Below are 24,995 nucleotides of genomic sequence, written 5' to 3' on the forward strand. Positions count from 1 at the left end.
CTATGTAGCCCTGACTGTCCTGGAACTCACTCTGTAGCCCAGGCTGGCCTTGAACTCATAGAGATCTGCCTGGCTCTGCCTCCTGAGTGCTGGGATTAAAGGCGTGCCCCGCCCGCCGCCGCCGCCACCACCACCACTTTGGCTATAGTGAGAAAAACAAAAAGCTGGGTGGTGGTGGCGCACGCCTTTAATCCCAGCACTTGGGAGGCAGAGGCAGGTGGATCTCAGTGAGTTCGAGACCAGCCTGGTTTACAAAGTGAGATCCAGGACAGCCAGGACTGTTACACAGAGAAACCCTGTCTTGAAAAACAAACAAACAAAAAGAAAAACAAAAAGCTTCACCAACCAAAAAATATAAGAGAACAAAATAACAGATTTAATTGTTTGTGCCAGGGTTTCTCTGTATAGTCATGGCAGTTCTGGAACTCAGAGAGCAGGCTGGCTTCAGAGATCTGCCTACCAAGTGCTGGGATTATAGGTGGGCACCACATCTCTCCCAACCCTCAGTAGATTTTTTTTTTTAACTACTATCTCTTGTGCTTGATTGTTAGACTTTTTGTTTTGTTATGTTTTTTTTGAGACAGGGTTTCTCTATGTAGCCCTGGCTGTCCTGGAATGACGTTATAACAAGTTCTAGCTGGGCTAGTCTACAGTCAACCCTTGTTTCAAAAAAATACTTAAAAAGAAAAACTTCAGCTTAGCAAAAAAGATTTAATTAAAAAAAATCTATTTTTTGCTAATTATATTTTTCTAACATTAATTAAAACCAACAAACAATTACTCAGAAAATAAAAATAAATAGCAAATTAAAAATTAATTAAAAAGGCACACATCGCCGGGCGGTGGTGGCGCACGCCTTTAATCCCAGCACTCGAGAGGCAGAGCCAGGAGGATCTCTATGAGTTCGAGGCCAGCCTGGACTACCAAGTGAGATCCAGGAAAGGCGCAAAGCTACACAGAGAAACCCTGTCTCGAAAAATCCAAAAAAAAAAAAAAGAAAAAAGCACACATCTTTGATCCCAGAACTCAGAGGCAGAAGATCTCTGAGTTCAAAGCCAAACTGGTCTACACAGCGAACTCCAGGCCAACCACAAACAACATAGCAAGACACCGTCTTACAAAAGGTCTATTTGCCCACGGAGTGCACTATCTCATGAATTATTCAGTTAGTGGTTTCTAATTAGGGAAGCAGTTATCTTACTTTCATTCAAATATCTTTTGGCGATCTGAGATATTCTTTTCTAGAAATATTTCTGGAATTATCTCTAGTTATTTCCTTAGTAATAAAACCTTTTTCTTCTTGTGCCTAACTCTCATTTATTAAATCTTGTTTTGGAAATGGAAAATAATTATTTAAAAAATAATAATAATGAAGGGCTGGAGAGACTCCTCAGTGGGTAAAAATACCTGTTATCAAGCCTGAAATTTTGAGTTGGAACTCACACTGTGGAAAGAACTGACACCCACATGTACATACCACTCCTGGTGTACACATACAATACAAAGTTGTAAGTCAAGACAATTTTGGAAACCTGGATGGGTCTGAAAAGCAAAAGAACCTTGACAAAACCAAGACTCAGACCTTTAGCATAAATAAAGGCTTTATTGGTCAGTTTGGATGAATGACAGACTGGCATAAGCTCAATGAATTGTTTCACACACTCAAGAACCTCAGGATGACACAAAAAGCTAAGCTTATTGGCAATGGGCAATGGGAAGGGAGTGGAAAGGACCTGAAGGCTTCTGAAACAAAGCTACCGGGACCGAAACCAACGTCCTAGGAGCAAATCCAGGAGGGAAAAGGGATCCTCCAGAGCTGATGAACCTTCAGAGACTGGATCTAAGGAACAAAGTCGTACATATGGCATACTAAACAAGACAGAGGAAGAGTACCAATAGGTAGGCATACCCTTTCCCCCAGGAGTTAAGAGTCACTCTTAACTCACCACTTCTGGAACTGCTGTGTGCTTCTTGATGGGTCACTGTGGTCTCTCTCCGTCCCTCACTGTCCACCACAGTGCGGTGCTCCTCCACTACCTGCAAGGAGAGGTTCCAACATATTTCTAATACCACTATGTTGAGTTTAGTGTTTTCTTATACAGTTCCCTCTTTCCAGAGCATTCTCTGGCCAGTTTTTTAATTCTTCTCTCTCAGCTCACCCCATCTGGCTTGGTGATCTTGGTCACAGAGATGCTCTTGAAATAGGATTTGGGTTGAGGTTGAAGAAGTGGACCAAGACCTTCCTGGGAAACCTGGGAGTCAAGATCTGGAATGGCAGAGAGACAAAAGCCAGGAGAGAGTGGAAAAAAGAAAACAGGACAAGTGTGTGAGGAAGAAACTTCCAAGACAACGCCATGGTAAATGTGTCCTCCCTCTAAACTCACCATTGTCCTCTCTGGCTCTAGAATGGGGAGTCACAGGCCATATGTCATCCAACTGTAGAAGAAGCCACACAGAGTTGGTGAAAAGATACCTTCCATCTGAAGCTTGAAGGGGCAGAGACCCCAGACTCCTCCCAAGTTCCCAACCCCCAGAAATACTTCAATTTGGGCAGCTTATGTGCACATACCTTCTTCCGTAGTTGTATATGAACTTCTACCAAACAGACTTTCTGAAATACTTTCCTGCATCTTCAAGATCTTTTTTGTTGTTGTCGTTTTGGTTTTTCATGATAGGGTTTCTTGTCCTGGAACTCACTCTATAGACCAGGCTAGCCCTGAACTGACAGAGATCTGCCTGCCTCTACCTCCCTAGCTGGGATCAAAGGTGTGCACCAACATACCTGACTCAAGATCCTTTCTTTCTTTTAATTTTATTTTAGTGTGTGTGTGTGTATGTCTGCGTGTGTCTGTGTGTGTTTTTGAGGCAGGGATTTTCTGTGTAGACCAGGCTGGCCTTGAACTCACAGAACTCAGCTTGCCTCTGCCTCAGGAGTGCTGGGATTAAAGGTGTGCAACACCATGCCCAGCCTCAAGACCCTTTCTTAACTGAGAACTGAAACTAGTGATTAAAAATTTTTTCCATTCCCCCTTTGTATTCTATTCTCCTTTACTGCAAAAAGAAACCAGGAGCAACAGGGCTTGAAAGATGACCCACAGGCTAAGGACACCTGCTGCTCTTCCAGGATATCAGGCAGCTCAGAGCTCCAGGGGATTCAACACCACCTCATCACTACGGGCACCTGCACCCACATGGTACACAAAAACTCACACAGGCACACACATACAAATAAATAAATAAATCTTAACAACAACAAACAACAGCAACAAAAAGCCAAAGTAACAAACTCAGAGTCAAAGTCAGGCAGATCCCTGAGTTTGAGGCCAGCATGGTCCACATAGCAAGTTCCTGGACACCTAAGGATGCAGAGACCCTGTCTCAAAATACATAATAAAATAAAATAAAGAGAGGGTAGGGGACAGTCTTGCAGAAAACTGTAGTTTATAGTTCCCAGTAACAGCATGATGGCTCACAACCATCATAACTCGAGTTCCAGGGTATTCAATGCCCTGTTCTGACTTCTGTGAGCACCAGGCATATGTGGTGCAGAGACACACAAGCTGGCAAAACATCCATACACATACAATAAAATAAATAAACCTTAGGGTAGGTGTGCTGGCACACATTTTAACCCAGAGGCAGGCAGATCTCTAAATCTGAGTTCCAAGTCTCAAAACAAAAAGCCCAACAAAGAAGAAAATCCAGGTAAATGCACTAATTAGAGGCGCTAGAATTCCAAGAGAGCCCAGTAAGCTCTAGTCCCTGAACCTCAGGTGCAGACAGAGTACTCACCCTATGAAAAGGTCCCTGAGACCCCCAATCTGGAGCTGGTTTGGGGGATTCAGGTCTAGCATGACTCTCCAAGACCCCCTCAAAGATCTTGGGTTGGTGACTATCTGGGTACTTAAGCATTGAGTCCCGCAGCGTCTGCCCTTCCCGCAGTCTCTCACCAGGTGTTTCTGACTCAGGACCTGGAAGCTCTGTAGAAAGTTGGCAGGTGATACTGGGATAGGAAAGGACTTAAGACACATGAAATTTTTTTGAAATCAGCTTTTGCAAACTATCCATCCCCAACTACTCTGCAAGGTCCATATTTCACCCAGTAACCCATAAGTTCTCCCTCAGGGAAATCTACACACCAGGGGAGTGGGAAGGCAAGGTCCAGGCCCCCATCTCGCTGAAGATGCTATTGAAATCTCGTACTAGATCATCAAAGCCAAAGTTGTCGTGGAATCGCATGCCTCCTCCGGGGCTGAAGCTGAAACCGAATTCCTCCGGAGGCTGAGAACCATCAAACCTATAGCTCCCTCGACTCCACGTGCCTCTGTCTTCCTCTTCTTCGTCATCATCATCGTCATCATCTCGAGTCATCCCTCCAAAAAAGGGATCTCTGTGGCTGAGAGTGGAGGCGGAGAAGCCACGAAGATTTAAGCACTGTCTAAGCAATAAAATCAACCCAAGCCAGCAAAATGGGACAAGGGCTGGGGTCTGGGCAGCTGAAGAAAACACTGGAGAGCTGGCTTCCAAGTCAAAACAGCACTGAAAGGTCTATTAGGGTTTTATAGTTTCTAAATAGAGCCTATCCCAACCTCCCGACATCTCCCAAACGTCCCCATCTGTCGTTTTCCCCGGTGTCTCACTGCCCACTCCTGTTTGCCCAAGGTCCTGCTCACTTGCTCATGTCCTCTTCCCCCAGACCCCCATTGTCTTCTACGCCCAGGTCGCTGTTGCATCACCCCACTCTGGAGAAAGGTACTGTTTCTCTCCTCTGCACGACCGCTTTGGTTACTGTGGCGGGGTGAGTACTCAAGGTTGAGATTTCTATCTCTCAGCAGTTGAAGGGGGCGGGGAAGGAAGCTTTCCAAAAACACGGTGAAGGGGTCAAGCGTCCCCAAAGAACACCCCTTCCTCATGTCCAGCCCAGAACTACGCTCACCTCCGAGGTCCACGAAAGCCGAAAAAGCCCCGGAAAAGGTCAAAGAAGTTCATTCCCGTCGGGGCACTACAAACTTTAAACTTCTGCAGGACATGAGCGTCACCGGACCGCCAGCTTGCGCTACCCTGTCAGAATTAGCCAGGGCTCAGCATTCGCTGCCGGAAACCAAGTCAGCGACGCGGCATTGTCGTAAAAAGGCTGTAACCCGGAGGAGGAAGAGGCGGGATTGACGGTGCTCCTCAGACGCGAAGCTTATTACACTACCTTTCAGAGTTGAGTGAGGGTGGGCATGCGGAATTCCCACCGTCCAAGATCACATTCCCTTCTAGATGGTTCTCCTTCCTGCCCATCCGCCAGGGCCCAAGTGGTGTTTCCGTTACTCTCTGGATGGTTCCAAGTAAGCCGTCAAAGGGAGTGGCCTGTCCCGAGCCCTGCCTCGCCCCAGGCTCAGAAAACACTCCCACTTTGTGTTTGTTTCTGGACTGATGTGAGTGACGTCCAACAGTATAGGTTAGGCAAAGTGTTTTACCAAGCTCCTTCCAGAGCTATTTCCCTACGGCTGAATAAAGACATGGGGATGCTAGGAATCGCTTCACCTAGTAGGGAGTTAGTTCTGGCCATAATGAATTCTTTTAAACATGTGTTTGTTTATTCGACACACGGTTTCTCTGTGTAGCCCTGGCTGCCCTGGAACTTTGTGTAGACAAGGCTGGCCTCTAACTCAGAGATCTGCCCGCCTCTGCCTCCCAAATGCCGGGATTAAGGACAGTTGCCACCATGCCTGGTTGCTCTTTTAAACTTTTAAAACAGACTGCAACCAACAAGGTAAGATTTATACTAGGCAGGGAAGAGAAACTACTGAAGCATCCTGGAAAGGAACAAAGAACATGTAATTATGAGATTTGGTGGTGCACGCCTTTAATCCCAGCACCCCAGAGGAAGAGACAAGGAGGATCTCTGTATGAGGTCAGCCTGAACTACATAGCAAGATCCTCAAACACACATCCTCCCCACCCAAGCCAGAAGGATACTTGCAGTTTTGGAAGTCTGAAGCAGAATCTCTTGAATCCTTGGCAATATGGTGAGTCTCGGGCTCACTCCCCTTCCCATGTAATGAAGACCAAAACCATTTAGCATACCATGCCCCCACCCCATGTCTTGCTCTACATCATCTACCCTTCCCCAACAATTGGGCATTTCTTTCTTTTTTTGGTTTTTCGAGACAGGGTTTCTGTGTAGTTTTGCGGCTTTCCTGGATCTCGATCTATAGACCAGGCTGGCCTTGAACTCACAAAGATCCGACTGCCTCTGCCTCCTGAGTGCTGGGATTAAAGGCGTGCCCCACCACTGCCCGGCCGAAATTGGGCATTTCTAAGCGACATAAAATAGGCAAGGCAGGGTGGTGTTGTTGAGAATCTTTAACTTCAGCACCCAAGAGGCAGAGCAGGCAGGCCTCTGAATTTGAGATCAGCCTGGTCTCCATACCAAGTTATAGGCCAGTCAGTAAGACTGTCTCAAAAATCAAAACTCAGACAAGAACTACTGTAGTCTACTTCTATAAAGTGAAAAGGACCCTAAGCTTTGGTTCTGCCAGCCAATAGCTAATGTTGGCTTCAGACTGCAAAATCCTTTAAAATCAGGCTTAGGTTCCCACAGTCCCTTTCTTTTAAATGTTCTTACTCCTTCCCCCTTCACCTCCTAAAACTTGCTATAGATGAGGCAGTTTCTAGAAGAAATGAAGACTTGTAGTGGTTCTTTCCAGTCACAGGGTATGAAAGGGAATCCCCTTAAGGGCAAAATATTAGCACATTAAGGTGAGAGTTCTTAAAGGGCAAAGATTTCACTTTATTCCACAGCCTTCGAGCCTGCTAGAAGAGGCCCAGTTGGTACGGTAATACTTATTCACCAAGCTGGTCATCGACGAGAGTGAGGATATCCTAGACGGAGCAAGAATGGGCAGAGGCTGAAGGTAGAGGTTTGGTTTTTTTTCTCCTTTTTTTTATATATATATGTATATATATACAAGACACATTAATCCATTAAGTTTGAGGACACAGTACAAAAAAAAAAACACTTCAACTAATTCATATGACAATGCTGTTCATATTTATGACGCCATTTTTTTGTGTGTGTTGTTTGGTTTTCCTAATAATAAAGGAGGAGACTTAGGGCTGTTGGGCTGATATATATTTGGGGGGGGGGGTTTCACCTCCCCACCTCACCTATACACCACCAGGGTGAACAGGAAGAAGTGAAGGAAAGGCAGGGCCCACAGCAAAGTTTCATAATCTTGAATGCAAAGAGGAAGGAGGAAGGGGAGGGAGAAAATACAAATCCTATAATACATACAACAGAGTGGGGTGGTATAGGAATGGGACAGACATGAAGCTGAGGTGTGGGGTGGGCCGCTGGGGGTGTGGAGCAGCGGAATGGCCCCACATTCTTTTCTCTTTGATGCTGTTTCCATAGTTTCCAGGCTGAGAAGCCCTCTCAGAAGATGGGACCGGGAGAAGAGGGTCAGGGCCTCAGTTGGCCCCCCAGCTGTAGCTGTTGTAGGCAGACTTGTTGGTCTGGGGCTTCTGCGGGATGGAGCTGGTCTGGCTACGTTGCCCGCTGCCCGTCTGCAGGGGAATGGGAAGGTTATGGGGGAGGAAAAAGGTGTCTAGTTAGTGGGACCAATCTGTAACATCTTCAAGTGGAAATGTGTAAAATAGTTATACTCTCTCATTTCCTTAGAACCTACTATGAAGTTTACTTTTCAAGCATAGAAAATTCGGTCTACATAGCCTCTTTTACAAGGCAACATTTTTTTTTTTAAACCTTGAAAACAGAGGAAAAATGAAAAGTGGACAAGAAAACTTTGGAGATGAGACGGTGAGTTGGTTCTATTCCTGTTCAGTTGTCTCCCCACTACCCACTGCTCTGTCTAAAAAAGGCAACTTTGAGAGTCTGGCCTTTTTGAAGTGATTGATTACAAGATGATTCAATTCTCACTCATCTCTGTGAATGACTCAATATGGAAAGCTATCTTTGAGAGCAAGGAAGTTGCCCAGCCACCTACGTTGGAGCTCTTAAGTGGTCTCTTTTCCCACCCTTCAGATCCACCCACCACCATACATTAATGTGACACCAATTCAAACAAAGCAGGAAAGACCTGAGGCATCAGGCTCCAGATGCTGCCCCAAGAGTCTTTTCCATTTTGGTAACCAAGTGTTTCCAGAGTTGGGGAAGGGTAGAAAGATAAAGAGGGTGTTGAAGGGGAAGGAAGAGAGAGGACGGGGAGGCCAGAGAGCTTAGCATAGTGTTTCTGTTTGTGTATCCCGATTTGTGATTGGGTAGGCTTTTCAAGTCACCTCAGGCTGTGGAGGTGAAATGGGGACTATAAAGAAGTTGGTTCAAGCACATTATCATTCAGTTTCATTACCTGCTCCTCCTGCTGGCGCTGGCAACAGAGAATCATCTGCAAATATGGTAGCTGAGGCAGAACCAGGATATATGGAAAATAAAGGGACAAACTTTTGACAATAGAACTCCACCATTAGAAGGGAAAGCTATAATGTCAGGGAAGGGAGAAGGCTGGGAGAGGTTAAGAGGGAAGGTGTGACCCAGGTCTGACAGGATGAGGAGAACTGTGCCACGGGAGGTGGAGGAGAAAGGTACCAAAGGAACTGGGCAAAAGGGTTTCAATCTGGCCCATTCTCTCATGTTTCCTCTGCCAACTGCTCATGTTGTGTGCGCTTGTGTCTGTATGTGCTGTGTGCCCCTGGCTGGCACTGGTGAGGACTGGGTGAAGGTGGTGGTAAGGAAGGTTAAGAAAAGGAAAAGGGAGGCAGTTTGAAGGGATAGGAAGGAAGAGGAAGGGAAAGGAGAGAGGGGGGAAGGGCTATTACCTGGCCATCCTGCTGCAGGTGATGATGAAGGATCTGAGAATGTGGCTGCTGATGGGGGGTCAGAATATGCATAAAGGGGGCAGGTGGGTAGGCAGCAGCCGTGGCTGGATTGATGGGTCCTCCACTTCCTAGGGCTGAAGGCAAGTTGAAGGAGGCAGCAGGAGTACCGGAATGAAACCCTTGTTTCTCAAAGGACTGCTATTCCGGGAGAACAGGAGGAGAAAGAGCAAAAGGGATCATCAGAAGAATCCTAGGACTTTCTGAGCCCAAATACCCCCATCCTCAGAAAGCAGCCAGGTCAGAAACAATAGCACACCTCAAGTCAAACATTCAAAAGTCTTAGTCCTAGCTCTGCCATTTCATAGCTCCATGATCCTAGGCAAATGAACCACTTGGCCTCAGTTTCCTCATAAATAAGAGATAAGTTAGGTGGTGGTGGCCTTTAATCCCAGCACTCAGGAGGCAGAGGCAGAGGCAGGTGATCTCCGTGAGTTCAAGGCCAGCCTCGTCTACAAAGGGAGTTCCAGGACAGTCAAGAACAACTAAGGCTACCTTAGAGAAACCCTGTCTCAAAAAACAAAAACCAAAAAAAAAAAGATATTGCTGACCTTTTGTCATAAGGATCAAGCAGAAAGACGACTATCAAAGCACCCCATGAAATCTTTCATTGATCAGGCATGATGGTGCACACCATTAATCCCAAACACTTGGGAAGCAGGTGGATCTCTGGAGTTCAAGACTAGCCTGGTCTACACAGTGAGTTCCAGGTCAGCCAGGACTACCGAATTAAACCCTTCCTCAAAATAAATAAAAATAAAATTGTACATTTCATGTGAATACAGGGAAATTTGCTCACTAGTCTGGGCATTCCTGCCTCTGTGGTTTAGCATAAATTAAAACTCCTTAGATATTTCTGAAGAAATGACTAAACACTGAGATATCTTGAGTATGGAAGGTGCTGGGACATAAAAAATGACAAGACATACCTATAGATACCTATAGATAACTCAACAACAAATACCTCACTTTATTCCTACTCTTGTTTATGGACTTAAAAAGAATGAAATTAGCCGGGCGGTGGTGGCGCACGCCTTTAATCCCAGCACTCGGGAGGCAGAGCCAGGCGGATCTCTGTGAGTTCGAGGCCAGCCTAGGCTACCAAGTGAGTTCCAGGAGAGGCGCAAAGCTACACAGAGAAACCCTGTCTCGAAAAACCAAAAAAAAAAAAAAAAAAGAAAAAAAAAGAATGAAATTAACTAGTTTCCCTTCATTTCCATATTTTTTTTTTGAGTTATGAAAATGATCGTAAGTGGGTAGGTCAAGGGGCCAAGACCATTGCACAGTAAATAACATCACATTACAATTTACCACACTTGACCTTCCTATGACATCTTTTTTTTTTTTTCCTCCTCAGAGGGCTAAATTTAAAGTCCTAGAGAAACTGAAGCCTAGAGACAATTCATTTAGAAAAGGTAGGATGGGTTTCTGACACTGCTCCTGAGGGTTGTTTGAACTGCAACTCCACCTCCATGTCCATCTCTTTCTACTTTCATGCAGACCAGGCACCTACCTGGGTTTTGGAGTACACAGAACCCGAGATATCTGGCACGCCCGTGTTGCTGGAGGTGACTGATACACCTAGGGGAGGAGGAAACACAGAGGATTAGCTCTGTTGTCAGCCTCGCCTCTGTCCTAGGACCGCGTGGTGTCTGCAGCCTTTCTAGCTATGGCACTGCAAAGGAATTCTGGTATGTTTGTTCCACCTTCACATCAGTTCTGAGATGTCAGAATTCATGACACAAATGATGCCTACAAGTTCTTCTGCCCTTTCTAGATATTATGTGTGGAATACATGTGTGAACTTCCTTCTGAGGGGCGCAAGGGGATATGAGCAAAACCTCAGTAGCATATGATTTCAAAACAAAAGGATATTATAATGTCCGTAGCAAATCTGTCTAACCAAACTCCACTCAGTTCTGCTTTTTAAGACTTTTAAGACTGGCTCTTTCTGTTTTATAAGATACTTTGAGACTCAAAATCCTTAACACCACACTGTTAAATATTAGGAACAGTCCGGTGCAGTCCCCAGAGTGCTTATTCTCAGAGCCTCAGTTCACTTAGCCTCACTTCTCTGATCATAGGAATTATATAAGGCTTATATCCTTGTGACTTAAAGGGCTGGCCTAAGAAGAATTTCTGGTTCTATAATTTTAGTGGTGTAGGGAATGGGGAAATGTCGTGAGGGGTAGTCTTTCAGCCTATATGAAACATACAAGCAATGTCATTTTCACTACTTCAGTTTGTCCACAAAACAACAGCTTTAATCCATACCTAATTTATGTTTCCTGTTGAAAATTTCCCTACCACCACAGTTTAAAGGAGCCTGTAGTAGTATAATCCATTTTAATTTGTTCTCAAGCTGAAATAAACATACTACTACACTCTTCCTTCCTGAGGGTATTGGTCAATGAATCAAGAAGACAGGAAAAGCCATGGGATAATCTAGCATCTCACTAGAGACATTTGAAACAAAAATGTGAAAAATAAGTTAACTAGGAATTTAATTCACAATTAAAAAAGAAAAGACATTATTAGTTCCTGTAAAGATAAAAAGGAAACCCCCAAAAAATTCCTGTGCCTCCAGAGGTATTCTTTTATTTGAAGAGCACTGATTGAGCTTTGTTTTGCCTTTTTTTTTTTTAAAGAAGCGATATATTAATGATAAAATCATAAGGAATCTTCCATTCACTCACAATTCAACAGCAGTTTCCACACAAATTCCAGAACTCAAATTCTCCTAGCCAATGCCTAAAACAAAGGCAGCCTTTAGGAGTTAAGTTTATAATCACTTTAGAATCCTCCAATAGAATCAGTTTTAAGGGTTAAAGAGTTAGTCAGTGATTAAGTGCTTTTCTAACCAGCACAAAGATCAGGGTTTGATCTCTAGTACCAAGGGAAAAAAAAAATTTAACTGTTAAACTCTACCACATCCTAAGTCCAGATAGTGCCCTTCAAAAGGAACAAATAAGGGGAAGAAAAAGCAGAACCACAGAAATAAAGCAAGGGAAAAAAATACTTCCCCATCTCCAAAGCCTTAACTGCAACTGCATACCTGGAAGGCACAGAGTAAACAAAGGGAACAATACATCAAACTCTTCCAGAGGTAGCAGAGATTTTTCTTCTCTTCAGAATGCAGATGCCTATCTGACAAAACAGTGGGTAGCAGGCATAACTTTAAGTTCAGTTATGAAAAGGACTAAAGCTAGTGAGGTTTGAGGGGGAAGGGAGATGAGCCAGGATACAGAATATTTTCAAGACAAAACCAAAGAGACAATGAGTTATCTTTAACAGATCAGTGCATACAGCTGACTTGGTTACCCTCTGCAAAGAGAAGCTAGGGTGCTTACACAGGGTAGGAGAAATTACTAACTGGATCCAAGCTGAGTGGTAAAGAGAAACTTAGTTCTAGCAAGCTCCTACCTTGTTTTATTTTTACATAAAAACAGTTTAGTTCAGGTTTTAAATTGTACAGAAGATAGAAAGAACTAGAAATGCAAGGGGAAAAAAAAGAGAGAATCCTGTATAGTAGTTATAATAAACCTCTATGTAAGTATTAGAAAACCTAAAAAAAAAAAAAAAAAGGCTTTGATTTCCCTGTTTTCACTAGTTATTCCAGAGATCCTCAGACTAAAAGGTTTGCTTTCCTTCCCACCCCACGTCCTGCCTACCCCATCTTCCCAACTGTGATAAAAAGTCATTACAAAACAATGTAGGTGGAAGGCAGAAGAACCAAGAACCCACTCCTCTTACTTAGCATGGCAGCAACTTCAAGAATAGGTTACATTCTATAGGACCAGAGGGGGTGGGAACTACACAAGGAAAGCTGAAGATCTGGTTTCCAATTAACCAAAGGTAGTGATCTAATTGTTCAAATTTATGCTATAAACCAATGGCTGATGGGTGTACTTGTTAGTGAGTGCAAATTTTCCACCAGGATGTCTGACCAAATCTCTCTCACATATCTTTGGCTACATCCACAAGTAAAAAATGACTAATAATTCTCAATCTCTGAAAAGTCAAAGGCCCATGAACAGTGCTCCAGGCTAGCACAGTTTCCACAAAGCCCAAGTCCTCAACTGAGTGATCACTAATGACCTGATCAGATATCAATCAGCCAGTCAGCCTTTGAGAACCAGATGTAGAAATTAAGCCTTGGACGATACTTCCCTAACAACAGCTTTGAACACCATCTCTTTTTGCCTTTCACCATGACTTGACACTAACTTCTTGTCCTTTCCCCTCAGCCCATGTCAGAGGCAAGGGGATAATCTACATGAAAAAGTAAAGACATAAAAGCATGGGAAATCAGTTTTGTTTTTATTTATAATAGCTTTACCAACCAATCAATAGGCTGGAAACAGGCTGTTTTCCCTCCCCCAGTTTAAAAGTGACTATACTGAAACACTAACAGCTCTTTGGCTATACTGGGAATTGACTGAAAAGGCCACCCTCCACCCTTTATCCACAATACAGCATTGGCTCCTGGTGTCCAGAAAGACATGCACGGAAAGAACGCAGAGTTAGCTAAAGAAATACCACAGTTTATTGAAGACTACAAATATTTTTGTTACAAGTTGGATCTACATGCCTTCCAGAAATCAAAAGCAACAGCAGGTGTGTGCATTGATGCTTCGGAGGTGCTGCACCGCTCGAACTCGAAATGGGTAAGACAGGGTCAGACACATGGGGGAGAGGGAAATGGGGAGGGGCAAGTTCAAAAGCCCAGAAGGTATCCACCAACTCATTTCCCCAAGCCACGTAGGCCATGGCCTCAGTTCAGCAGGCTCTCCTCAGTGGTCTGGTTTCTGAAACAAGACTTCAGTGCAAATTTATACACACACACAAAACACAGCCCCCAGGCTTGGGCCAAATTAGCTCTCAGCCGTCCAGAAATGCTTGTAAGGGGGTGGATATTTTCTTCCTAAAAGGAATCAAATACATAAAAATAAATGAATTTAGAGGTTGATGAGGAACAAAATGACAAGAGCCCTCTGTTGGGGGTTGGGAACTAGGGGTTCTCAAAAAGCTGCTATAGCAGATTTCTGAAATCTTAAGGCAGAAAAGAAGCCAAGAGTTTCAGAATCAGATTCCAACTCTCGCCAATCACATACCCTTTAAAATATTTGTAACTGGACCTCTTAGTACTTAAACCTAATGGTAAATTTGGGGGATGGAGCCATCAAAGTCAAAAAGCTTACACCTCTCTACCCACCAAAGTTTAGGCTAGGCCTTGTTCAATGAGAGGAGTAGCCGTAAGGAATATGGGTATTAAATCTCAGCGGTTCCTCAAGATATTTAAAACATGTATCATGACCTAGTCTTAAAGATCACAGTTCAAACCTCCACCTGTCTATTAATACCTAAACCTATTTGTTGTCTTCTGTGCTCAGTTCTCCAATTACAGAAAAGCTTAGTTATTTACCCACCCAGAGCCCATAGAAGAGTGAAGAACACTTGTTAGTTCCTCTAAATCCCCTAAAACTGTAACTAGGATGCAAGCTTTTAAATATAACTCTCAAGTCCAACCCATTAGCAACTGCAGCAATCACCTCCCCAGATTCACCTAAAAGTCATAAAAAAAAAAAAATGACAGGGAACTGTTGTCAGTCCTCTTCTGGAGCCAGGTACGGTATATGTCTATTACTCCAGTACTCAGGACAGTGGCAAAGACTGAAACAAATTAGAGGCAAGCCTGGGCTACATAGAGATCTCGTCTCAAAAACAAAACAAGAAAACAAGACAGATGTGGTGGTGCACGCCTTTAGTCCCAGCACTCTGAAGGCGGAGGCAGATAAATCTCTGTGGATTCCAGGTCAATCTGGTCTACATTTTGAGTTCCAGGACAGATAGGGCTACATAGAGAGACCCTGTTTCAAAAAACAAAAACAAACCAAATTTAAAAAACAACAACAAAAAAACCTATAAAGTAAAAAAAGAAAAAATAAAAAACCTGCAAAAGGAAAATTTTCATCTCCATCCTCCAAAAGTAAAGCATCAGAGTCAGTTAGAGAAGCAAGGGCTAGACTACATGTGTCCCTAAAATCCCTACTTCCTTCCCTGCCATCAGATGTGCAGCGGGCCTTTGCAAGAAGACTAGCTATACAAATGAAGAAGAACCCCGAGGGTTTATGTTTCACTCTACTCATTTTCCTCCACATTGTAGGCCTTCTAGCTAGGGAATTAAGAAAGGGAAGCCGTATAACAAAATTGCTGCTACAAACGAACTCATGCCAAACCTATGGTACAGGCTGTTAGCTAGGAAAGCATCAAAATCTCGCAAGTATTCTGATTTCACTCTCAGTGCCATGTACACTACCATCTTCCCTCAATGACATTTCACTGAAATCTTGGGGCCCCTGTCCTGTTTCTCACCCAAACACAGATTAGCCAACACATGCCCTTGGAGCATTCCCACTGTGAATAGTGGATACATGCTCTAGTAAAAGCTCTTTGTTGGTACTGTTCTTGGACCCCTAAGCCAATCAAACAATGACAATCATATGTGGAAAGTTAGCTTACCCTCACTGACCTACTTCCAAATACCAAGTCTTTCTCCCATCTAGTAATATCCCACACAGACCACTGAGCAAGGGGCCGAAGGGAACTTACCAGTGTTGTATCCATGAGACCCATATCCACTTGGCTGTTGGAAAGGGGTGGCCGAGGCATTCACACTGACATTCACACCATGCTGCTTGGAAGAGGTAGGAGCCACCTGAAGAAGAACAAAAAGGACAGAAATGGAATGAAATGGCAACAGACAACATCTGTCTCACTTGTCCTACTCCAAAGACTGGACATTTAGGCAGATACCCACCCTAATGTAGGCTGGCCACAGATTGAAAAGTGAAATGGGATCCTTACTGATTGTGGCTGAATGAGAAATAGCCAGCAAATGCTCATGTATTTGATATCTGAGTACTTAGTTCTCTCACTGCTTGAGGAGGTTCTAGAACCATTAGGAGGTGAAGTCTACTGGAGGAAAAATCAGTGGGACAGGATTTATTTGAGGGTTTGTAGCCCTATCCCATCTTCCTGTTCTACTTCCTACTCTGGGCACCTCACCATTATGGACTCTTCCCCTTCAAAACGTAAGCCAAAAACTAACTTTTTCTTCTGTAAGTTGCTTTTGGTCATGGTATTTTAAAATAACAACAAAAAAGTAACTAATATACCATTCAGGTAATCCTTGTTCCAATTAAAATCCCATATCCCTTCTTCTCAGGCCAGAAATGGGCCAAAGGTACAAGTTGTTCCTCATTTATTACTAAGTAGTCATTTAGCCTTGAAAGCAGTTAGGATGGTACCCAGAATTGGGATCCTTCACAAGGAGTCCAGCCAGTAGTTACTCACAGGGAACACAGCAGGCCCATACTGGAAGGTGCTGGGGAGGCCCGGGACCCCTGTGTAGTATGGCAGGCTGGTGTAACTGTAGCCAGGAGGCAGCGCCGGGTTCAGGAATGTCTGCTGCGTGGTGTGGTGAGTCTGCGTCTGGTTCTGTTGGGGTTGGGCCAAGGTTGTGGCTGGGGCTGGGGAGGAGGCATCCCCGCGACCAAACTTGGTGAGGTCACCTATGAAAAGAAGGGCTAGCTGTATACTCTATAATGTGCAAAGGCTCCCAAAATGAAACCTCCCCATGTTCCTCTGTCAACTTGTTTTCTTTAATCTCCATCCCACCCTTTTCTTACATCTTGCTTCTCCAAGGGCTTGGAGGACAGCAAGAATTAAGGGAAGATGAGAAGACAATGATCAGTTATGCATAAACAAAAACCTAAGGACTAGCAAGGCAATGAGACTGCCACTGTACACAGGGTAAAGCGGCACAAGGGAGCACAGAAGGGCATTTTCAATCACACTTCATGGAAAAAGGTAGAGACTAGCCAAAAACACAAAAAGTGACAGTTCTGCTAAAAATAGTAATTATGGAACCTTCCTGCGACTAATCACATTTCTACCTCCAATCCCAACACATCTCCCTGTATTCAGCTCTATCCCAATCCTACCAGAATAAGGGTTGCTGGCCAGGCTACCATCCCTCCCCGTAAGTGGAGTGGTGGGTGTGGGAAACGGGATACTGTAGTAATCCTAGAACCAAAATAAAAGAGCAGAGATTAAATTCCACTCATTCCCCAGCATGAAAATCACAAGATGAGAGGAAGCAAGAGAATATTTGAATACTGCAGTTTACCCAGTTACCGATTAAACAAGTTAGCACTCACATGAACACCAATTAATCTCGCATACACTGTCCCCACTGCCTGGCCATGAGTAGAGTCACAGATAGACTTTTGGAGTGCACATCAAGGTCTAGCAGGACCGACAGGTTTAATCTTGTACAGATCCTCCTAGTTAATTTTGAGAAAACAGGTTCTTCTTTCTGCCGAAGTGCTAAGCTGACTGTGGGGCCGAAGAAATTGGCTCCGTAGTTAACAGTGCTTGCTACTTTGACCTCCAGCATTCTTGTAAAAAGCCATGGGTATGATTATGGACACACCTGTAACACTAGCACAGAGGGTATGTGGGTGGGTGGGAACAGAGAAAGCGAGATGCACTAAATACACCTGTATGCATATACACTCTTAAAAGGTGGTGCGTGGGAGGCAGAGGCAGGTGGCTCTCTAGAGTTTGAGGCCAGCCTGGTCTACATATCAAGTTCTATGCCAGCAAGGCTACATAGTCCTGGCTATGTAGACTGAATGCTGGGATTGAAGGCAAGTGCTACCACACCCAGCCTAGTGTCGCCAAATAAGAACAAAAACTGAATGTGGTGGTGCTCCCTGTAATTCCAGCATTTGAAGATTTAGGAGGCTGAAGCAGGACAATCACCAAGGCCAGACTGGACTACACAGCCTACACAGTGAGATTCTGTCTCAAAACAACAACAAAAGCTGGGCCTGTTGATACAGGCCTGTAATCTAACTAATACGAGGCACAAATCAAGTCTTCAATACCAGCCTAAGCAATTTAGTGAAATTAAAGGCTCTGAAATACACTATTTGCCTAAATGCAAGAGACTCTAGGTTGATCACTGGCATTAACAAAAGACTTAAGACATTAAAAATATCGTAACCGTCTGAATATGATGGCTAGAGCTCCCATTAATTCCAATTACTCTTGTAAACTTCCTGTTTACAAGACAGTAAAGGCTTAAAGTACACCATTCTGGGGATTCTGGGAAAAAGAAGAAAGATAAAAGGTGAAACAGAGAAACCGAACCACTGGAAAAAAGCCAGGGAGTTTGGGTGTGGTGGTGAGTGACTGGTTCTAGTACTCAGAATACACAGCTAGAACTACATAGAAAGACCCTGACTCAAAAAAACAAAAACAACAACAACAAACAAACCAGTCAGGGGTTGTGATACATGACAGTAGTCCTAGATACTTAGAAAATTGAGGCAGGAGACTACGAGGTCCAGCAGTTTGGGGCTAGTCTGAAAAACATGGTGAGATACACCCCCAATATTCAAATGACAAAGTAGGAATACAGTTCAGCAGTACAGTACCTACCCAGCATGCATAAAGTCCTCGTTTTACTCATAAGGGCCTCAAACAATTAAGAAAAAAAAAAAAAGCAGAACAGAAAATTGATGTGGATAGAAAGTATGTCAACAGTTTTTAGTCCATTTGAGCTGCAGCTTTGTAGCATGGGTTTTGATTCAATTACCAATATATATACACATATATGTGATAAAGTATATGGGGGAAAAAGACAGACTGAGAACAAGCTAGGTTTATGAGTGATTGAACATCTGAGAATCCGTTCATTAATTTTATTTGGGTTTTGTCTTTTTGAAAGACAGGAGCTAATATAGCCCAAGCTGGCCTTGAACTCATTATATAGGAAAGGCACTTTTTGTTTGTTTGTTTATTTATTTTTGAGACAGAGTTTCTCTGTGTAGCTTTGGAGCCTGTCCTGGAACTCACTCTGTAGTCCAGGCTGTACTTGAACTCTGCCTCCCGAGTGCTGGGATTAAAGGCGTGCGCCACCACCATCTGGCTGAAAGGCAAGTTTTGAACTCCTAGTTTTCCTGCCTCCACTTCTCACATGCTGGGATTACAGACAAGAGCCACACTGATTTTAACATTAATTTTAATGATTTTGCCGGACGGTGATGGCGCATACTTTTAATCCCAGCACTCAGGAGGCAAAGGCAGGCAGATCTCTCGTGAGGCCAGCCTGGTCTACAGAGCAAGTTCCAGGACAGGCAAGGCCACACAGTGAAACCCAATCTTAAAAACCAAAAAAAAAAAAAAGAAAGAAAAGAAAAAGAAAAAATTTACAGTTCTTTTCCAAATTTCAATTCCACATACTCACCAATGGAAATCTTGTCTGGAGCATCTGTAAATCATCATAACCATATACTTGTGGCTGTAAGACAGACATTTAACAACATTAATAGGAACTAGTCATGATGGTAGCAAAAGGCAACATAATTCAAATAACATAAATCCTCAGTGTTAGAACATGACAGATTATTTATTCCCTTCAGTGGAAAGTAATAAAGTACAAAAAGATTAAGTGATTCAATGAAAGGTCTTGAAGTGTCCCTTAAACTACATACTATATATAATGACTAGGCAGACATTAGTGGACCAGTAAGGGAGAATGGGTAGATTCAAGTACAGCAGGCTTTAATTTCTATTGAGCAGTCACTGTCTCATGCAGACCTTAAAACCTGGATTGAAATTTATCTTTCCTAAAAGGACTCACATTTTATTGTTATTTCCCCATATGTCTAGGATCTCTTAAAAAAAAAAAAAAAAAAGTATGCAATATGGGGAATAGAGGAATGGATCAACAGTTAAGAGCATTGGCTACTCTTCCAGAGGACTCCGCTTTGAGTCCCAGCACCCACAAGGTGGGGTACACCCATATGTAACTCCAGTTCCAGGGAATCCAATAACCTTTTTTGGGGCTCCAGAAAAACCAAGTACACACACAGTTCACGTACATACACCCAGGCAAAACACTGATACACATAAAATAATATTACTTATATATATTTAAAGTATGTAAGAGCACTTACTGCTCTTGCAGAGTATCTGAGTTCAGATCGCAGCACCTTACTATGAGTAACTCTAGTTAGAAGGGACCCCATGCTCTCTTCTGACCTCCATAGGTATCTACCTCTGCATGGTGCACATACATAAATACAACCAAAACATTCGTATACCTTAAAAAAATGTTTTAAAAATTATACAATGTAGGGACTGGAGAAATGGCTCAGCAGTTAGGAGCACTGGCTGCCCTTCTAGAGGTCATGAGTTCAAATCCCAGCAACAACATGGTAGCTCACAACCATCGATAATGACATCTGATGCCCTCTTCTGTCATGCAAGCATACATGCAAATAGAGCATTCATGTACATAAAAATACATGAATAAATAAATCTTTTTAAAAATGTATACAATGTAAAAAAAGATTTAAGAAGGAAAGGGGAAGTGTTGGGAAAAGGGGAGTTTAAGAAGGAATGAGAATTATAAAAGAACGGAAGGGTGGTATGATCAAATTACATTATATCAATGTATGACATTTCCAATTAGAGTTATTAAAACAAACGATAAAAGAAAACAAAAATGCAGTCAAGCCTGGAGGCCCATGCCTTTAAATCCAACACTCTGGAAACAGAGACAGATCTCTAAAAATTTCAGGAGAACTACATAGTGAGACACTAACTCAAAAGACAAAAAAGCTTAAGAATGCTATTTGGATATATAATCTATTATCTAAATTTGATCACTAAGGTAGGGATAGGTAGGTGGCTTTTTTTGTTTTGTTTTGAGATAATTGTTTAGTGCTGGCTGGCCGAGAACTCACAGAGATCCACTTGCCTTTGTCTCCATAGTGCTGGGATTAAACGCACATGTCACCACACCTGGCCCAAGAATAGGTGGGTTTTGTTTTGTTTTTTGTTTTGTTTTGTTTTTTTATTTTGAGATAGAGTCTCACTATGTAGCTCTGGCTGTCCTAGAATTAGCTCTGTAGACCAGGCTGGCCTCGAACTCAGAGATAGACCTGCCTCTGCCTCCCAAGTGCTAGGATTAGAGGCATGCGTAAACATACCCAGCAAAAATAGGTGTTTTTAAACAGAATTTTTATAAATACTTTCCATCTTATTGGTTATTGAATACTTCAAGGTGACAGAAGACATACCAAATAAAATACTACTATTGTCACTTATTTTCAGGTAGTTCTAGATTTGAGTTCTAAATAGGTCAAAGAAAGCAAAGAACTACAGAGATAGAGAATCAATAGCATTATATGAAATAACATATACTACACATTCTGGCTGTTGATGCTCAAAATCCAGAAATCATATTCACATAAAACAAATACTTGGCAAAGGGCCTTGTCTAAGTTTAGTCCTTCCTCTATAAAAACTATTATATTTGAAGGAGAGGTAGCTCAGAAGTTAAAGAGTACTGACTGCTCTTCCAAAGGACCCAGGTTTTATTCTTTTCTTTTTAGTTTTTTTTAAGACAGGATTTCTCTGTATAGTTTTGGTGCCTGTCCTGGATCTCGCTCTGTAGACCAGCCTGGCCTTGAACTCACAGAGATCCACCTGGCTCTGCCTCCCGAGTGCTGGGACTAAAGGTGTGTGCCACCACCGCCCGGTCCCAGGCTTTACTCTTATGGGGGGTTACTTATAGCTGTCTGTAACTGGAGCTCCTGGGGATCCAATACTGGCCTCCACAGACACCAGGCATGCTGTGGTGTATAGATGTACATGTAAACAAAACCCCCAGATACATAAAAGAAAACAAACACACAAACCCTGTTACTTTTTTTTTTTAAATATAACTTATTTATTTTTATTTCATCTGCATTTGTGTTTTGCTTGCATATATGTCTGTATGTGGGTGCTGGGAATTGAACCCGGGTCCTCTAGAAGAGCAGCCAGTGCTCTTAACCACTGAGCCATCTCTCCAGCCCCCCTCTTACCTTTTTTAGGCTAGTGATATAGCTTAGCAAGTAAGGTGCTTGCCACTCAACCATGCAAGCCTAACTTGAACCTGCATAAAGGTGAAAAGGAGAACAGATTCCAATTTCCTCTGATCTTAGCACACACACAGCAGGTGTGCACACACACAGCATGTGTACACACACACACTAAAAACCTATTTGCCTATATGTGGGTACCATTCATTTATTCTGCTTTAATTACTGTCTTCCATCTGAAGCCAGAGCTACAAAGAATAGTCACACGATCCTTGCTTTGTAGAGAAGATCCTTCAGTCCCACTTACCGGGTAGGCATGTAACAGCCCTGGAGCCATAATATATGGATTAGGCAACAATGGCGGAACTCCAGGAGGAAGGTTGGGCGGAGCTTTTCCTGAAAGAGAACATTTTTTTGTTGTCATACAATTTATTATCCCCTCCATCCTAGAGGAAATGCCACCCACCTATGTAAAGCTACCTGAAGTTGTAGCAACTGAGCTTCGAGTTGAGGCTGTGACAGTAGAGTTGCTGCCCAGGCTAAGGCCTAGACTACTGCCACTATTCAGACTGGAGGAGACACTGACCACTGGAGGAGGTGCAGAGACAGTGCTGGCCGTGGTAGAGAAAGTGCTGGAGGAAGAATGGAGATTCGCTTCACTCTCCACACTTGTGTGCTTCAAAGGGGAGCAGTAGAAGATAGAAGGAAACAACATTAGCAACAGGTAGGAAAGATAAGCAATCTATGATCTTATAATCAAATTTGCAATTAAAAAAGCCAACCCAGGGTACCAGGATTCCCTCTGCCAAGGCAATAAAAGAAAAATCTCTAGCTACATGTTCCCTGCAACTGCCCACTGACCATCATCATCCTGTTCAGAAAAACAGCAAAAGTGGGGACACGAACTCCATAGGGACCAACAACATCAGCTGGTAAGGGATACGGCTCAGAAGTAAAGCCTATCACAGCCTTCTTTTCCACACTTTGTTTCACTAGTTCAACTTACAAGACTCATTCATTCGCTAGAAGAATGTACTGGCTCTTACTTAAAACTGGAATTGTGTAATTTTGGAGACTCCTAAGAAAGCTTTAGCCCTCATACCTTTCCGGTAAACTAAACACCATTTCCAAAGTAGCTTTAGCTTAATTCCACACAAAAGAGAATTACTACCATAAAGTAAATCCTTAACCATGAGTTTTCATCTGAATACCACTTTGATAAAGATGTCCTGCTTCAAAGACTTACATTCAGCATTTCCCAGGCTAAGAACTGTTCTACCAGTGAAAAGATATGTATTATTCTGTTACTGACTTTTTTTTCTTTTTCCCATTATAGTTCTAAGAATTTAACATGGGGCCTTATGCGTGTTAATGATGTACTCTTATCACTGAGCAATACCTCCACACCTTAAAAAGGCCACATTTAAAAAAAGGGGGGGGGGGGTGGGGATTCTCCATGTAGCCCTGGCTATCCTGAAACTCTCTGCAGACCAGGCTGGCCTTGAACGCAGAGATTTGCCTGCCTCTGCCACCGGATTGCTGGAATTAAAGGCGTGTGTCACCAGTGGCTGTGAGTATACCTCCATTTTTAAAAAACGTGTATGTTCTTCTGCACTTGAGAGAACACAAAGCCCCTACCTATCTTCAGTGAAAAAGAAAAAGCTGAGACTTTTAGTCATGTTCCATAAGTGCAAAACTTTTGGACTCTTTTAGCTTCAATATTCTTTTACACCTTTTTCTACAACCTCAGTTAAGTCATGAAGAAAATTTCTAGTATTCCCTACTCGGTCAGCCAGGTGTGTTAAATGTAAGCCGGTAATCTCAACACTAGGGAGGCAGAGGCAAGAGGAACTACCCATGAATTTGAGGGCAGACAGAGCTACATAGCAACACCCTGACTCAAGAGAGGGAAAATTAAACAAACAAAAAACAAAAAAATACTTATCTTCCTCTTGTGACAATCTTAGGCTTAGAAATTTAAGTCCACGAACTACACTTTTTCTCAAGCATCATACTTACTAAAAGAGTCGATGTCGAAGTACGCCCAGAAGATGTTGATGAAGAAAGGGTATTCTGCTGTGTAGATAACGCACTATAATGGGGGAAAGGTTTCCATTAACATAATGCTATGATTACCTGGCCTAGTGCTCCAATTAAGAATCATTACCCACCCCCACCCCCCAAAAAAAGATTGAGACCATATTGACATGTACAATGGCCAGTTTCCAGGACTATGAACAATCATAGCAAGAGCAGATGTTAAAAGGAGAAAGTAAGTCTCATTTGTCCTTACTTCCCACAAAAGGAGGGCTAATGTGGTCTCTGACAAGTAGTGATTAAGATGAAACAAAATAGGTAGCTCGGTTACTGAAACTCACAACTCCAACCTTAATTCTCACTCCAAATCACCTGCTGTGTTGTGTGGTGGTGGTATTTGGAATCTCCTCACTGTGGCTCAAGCCACTTAAGGAGGATGAATGCTGATTGGCTGTCGTCAGTAAGGAAGCTGCAGGTACTGTTTCATTGAGAGAGGGTATACTAGAAGTGGAAGGTGAGTCAGATTTCACAGCAGAGCCTGTAGCACCTAGAAGTAAGACAAGATTTCCCTTCATTAAAAAACAGGAACTGACTATGAGTATAGAAAAACTACAGTTCTCAACTACTCAACTACAGAGGAAAAAAAAAGAGGGAGGGGAGGTTATTCAGAGAGGACAACTCTTTTTAATTTCAGGCATTTAACAACACAAACTTCATTTGCCCAGTGAAGGAAATCAATTACCATTTTTAAGGAGGGAAGGAGAAAAAAAAAAAAACAAACCCCTAACCAAAAACTCTGGGTTGGAGAGAGAGCTCAGTGGTAGAGTGCTTGCTTATCATAAATCAGGCACTGGGTACTACTACTCCTAGCAGCACATAAACCATCTGATGGCCTGAGTTTGATCCCGGAATCCCAGTGGAGCTTGAGAAAAAAAATTCCTAAAAGTTGTTCCCTGGAATCCATGAGTGCGGTGGCATGTGCATGCTTGTATACACAACACACTCAAAAGTTAACAAAATTAAACCTAGATTTAAAAAAAAAAAATAAAACAGAGAACTCGCTATGTATGGTGGCTTACGCCTATAATCTAGCTCATGGCAGGCCAACACAGAACAATCACCATGATTTTG

General features: G+C 43.0%; 2 protein-coding genes and 1 long non-coding RNA gene across 22 annotated transcripts in view; 1 reads left to right on the forward strand and 2 right to left on the reverse strand.

Moving 5' to 3' along the window:
• Positions 1–1,583: 1,583 nt before the first annotated feature.
• Positions 1,584–5,105, reverse strand: Hax1 (HCLS1 associated protein X-1). The gene is made up of 7 exons (XM_052730109.1): positions 4,937–5,105; positions 4,140–4,396; positions 3,793–3,980; positions 2,385–2,436; positions 2,160–2,266; positions 1,947–2,037; positions 1,584–1,840 (listed from the first exon to the last, which is right to left on the reverse strand). The coding sequence occupies exons 1-7, from the start codon at positions 4,987–4,989 to the stop codon at positions 1,755–1,757; spliced, it is 834 nt and encodes a 277-aa protein (XP_052586069.1). The 5' UTR covers positions 4,990–5,105; the 3' UTR covers positions 1,584–1,754.
• A 97-nt stretch (positions 5,106–5,202) lies between these two features.
• LOC128105173 (uncharacterized) lies at positions 5,203–7,036 on the forward strand. The gene is made up of 2 exons (XR_008216278.1): positions 5,203–5,333; positions 6,793–7,036. It is a non-coding gene; the product is annotated as an uncharacterized LOC128105173 (long non-coding RNA).
• The window catches only part of Ubap2l (ubiquitin associated protein 2 like), a 54,998-nt gene continuing 36,753 nt past the window's right edge, over positions 6,751–24,995 (reverse strand). For 4 of the 20 annotated variants that reach the window (XM_052730090.1, XM_052730089.1, XM_052730092.1 and 1 more), the window contains exons 18-29: positions 24,237–24,411; positions 23,847–23,919; positions 22,308–22,503; positions 22,135–22,223; positions 19,202–19,255; positions 16,890–16,971; positions 16,240–16,457; positions 15,496–15,601; positions 10,397–10,464; positions 8,827–9,024; positions 8,361–8,411; positions 7,020–7,557 (exon numbers count right to left, since the gene is read on the reverse strand). In XM_052730090.1, the coding sequence (XP_052586050.1) occupies positions 7,462–7,557; positions 8,361–8,411; positions 8,827–9,024; positions 10,397–10,464; positions 15,496–15,601; positions 16,240–16,457; positions 16,890–16,971; positions 19,202–19,255; positions 22,135–22,223; positions 22,308–22,503; positions 23,847–23,919; positions 24,237–24,411 (1,406 nt within the window). In that variant the 3' untranslated portion in view covers positions 7,020–7,461. Of the gene's footprint in view, positions 6,874–7,019; positions 7,558–8,360; positions 8,412–8,826; positions 9,025–10,396; positions 10,465–13,406; positions 13,808–15,495; positions 15,602–16,239; positions 16,458–16,889; positions 16,972–19,201; positions 19,256–22,134; positions 22,224–22,307; positions 22,504–23,846; positions 23,920–24,236; positions 24,412–24,995 lie in introns of those variants that run through there. The other 16 variants (XM_052730102.1, XM_052730097.1, XM_052730101.1 and 13 more) reach the window with 5 other exon arrangements.

The sequence above is a fragment of the Peromyscus californicus genome, unplaced genomic scaffold (genome assembly GCF_007827085.1).
Source record: "Peromyscus californicus insignis strain IS unplaced genomic scaffold, ASM782708v3 Scaffold_9__1_contigs__length_137607984, whole genome shotgun sequence".
NCBI lineage: Eukaryota > Metazoa > Chordata > Mammalia > Rodentia > Cricetidae > Peromyscus > Peromyscus californicus.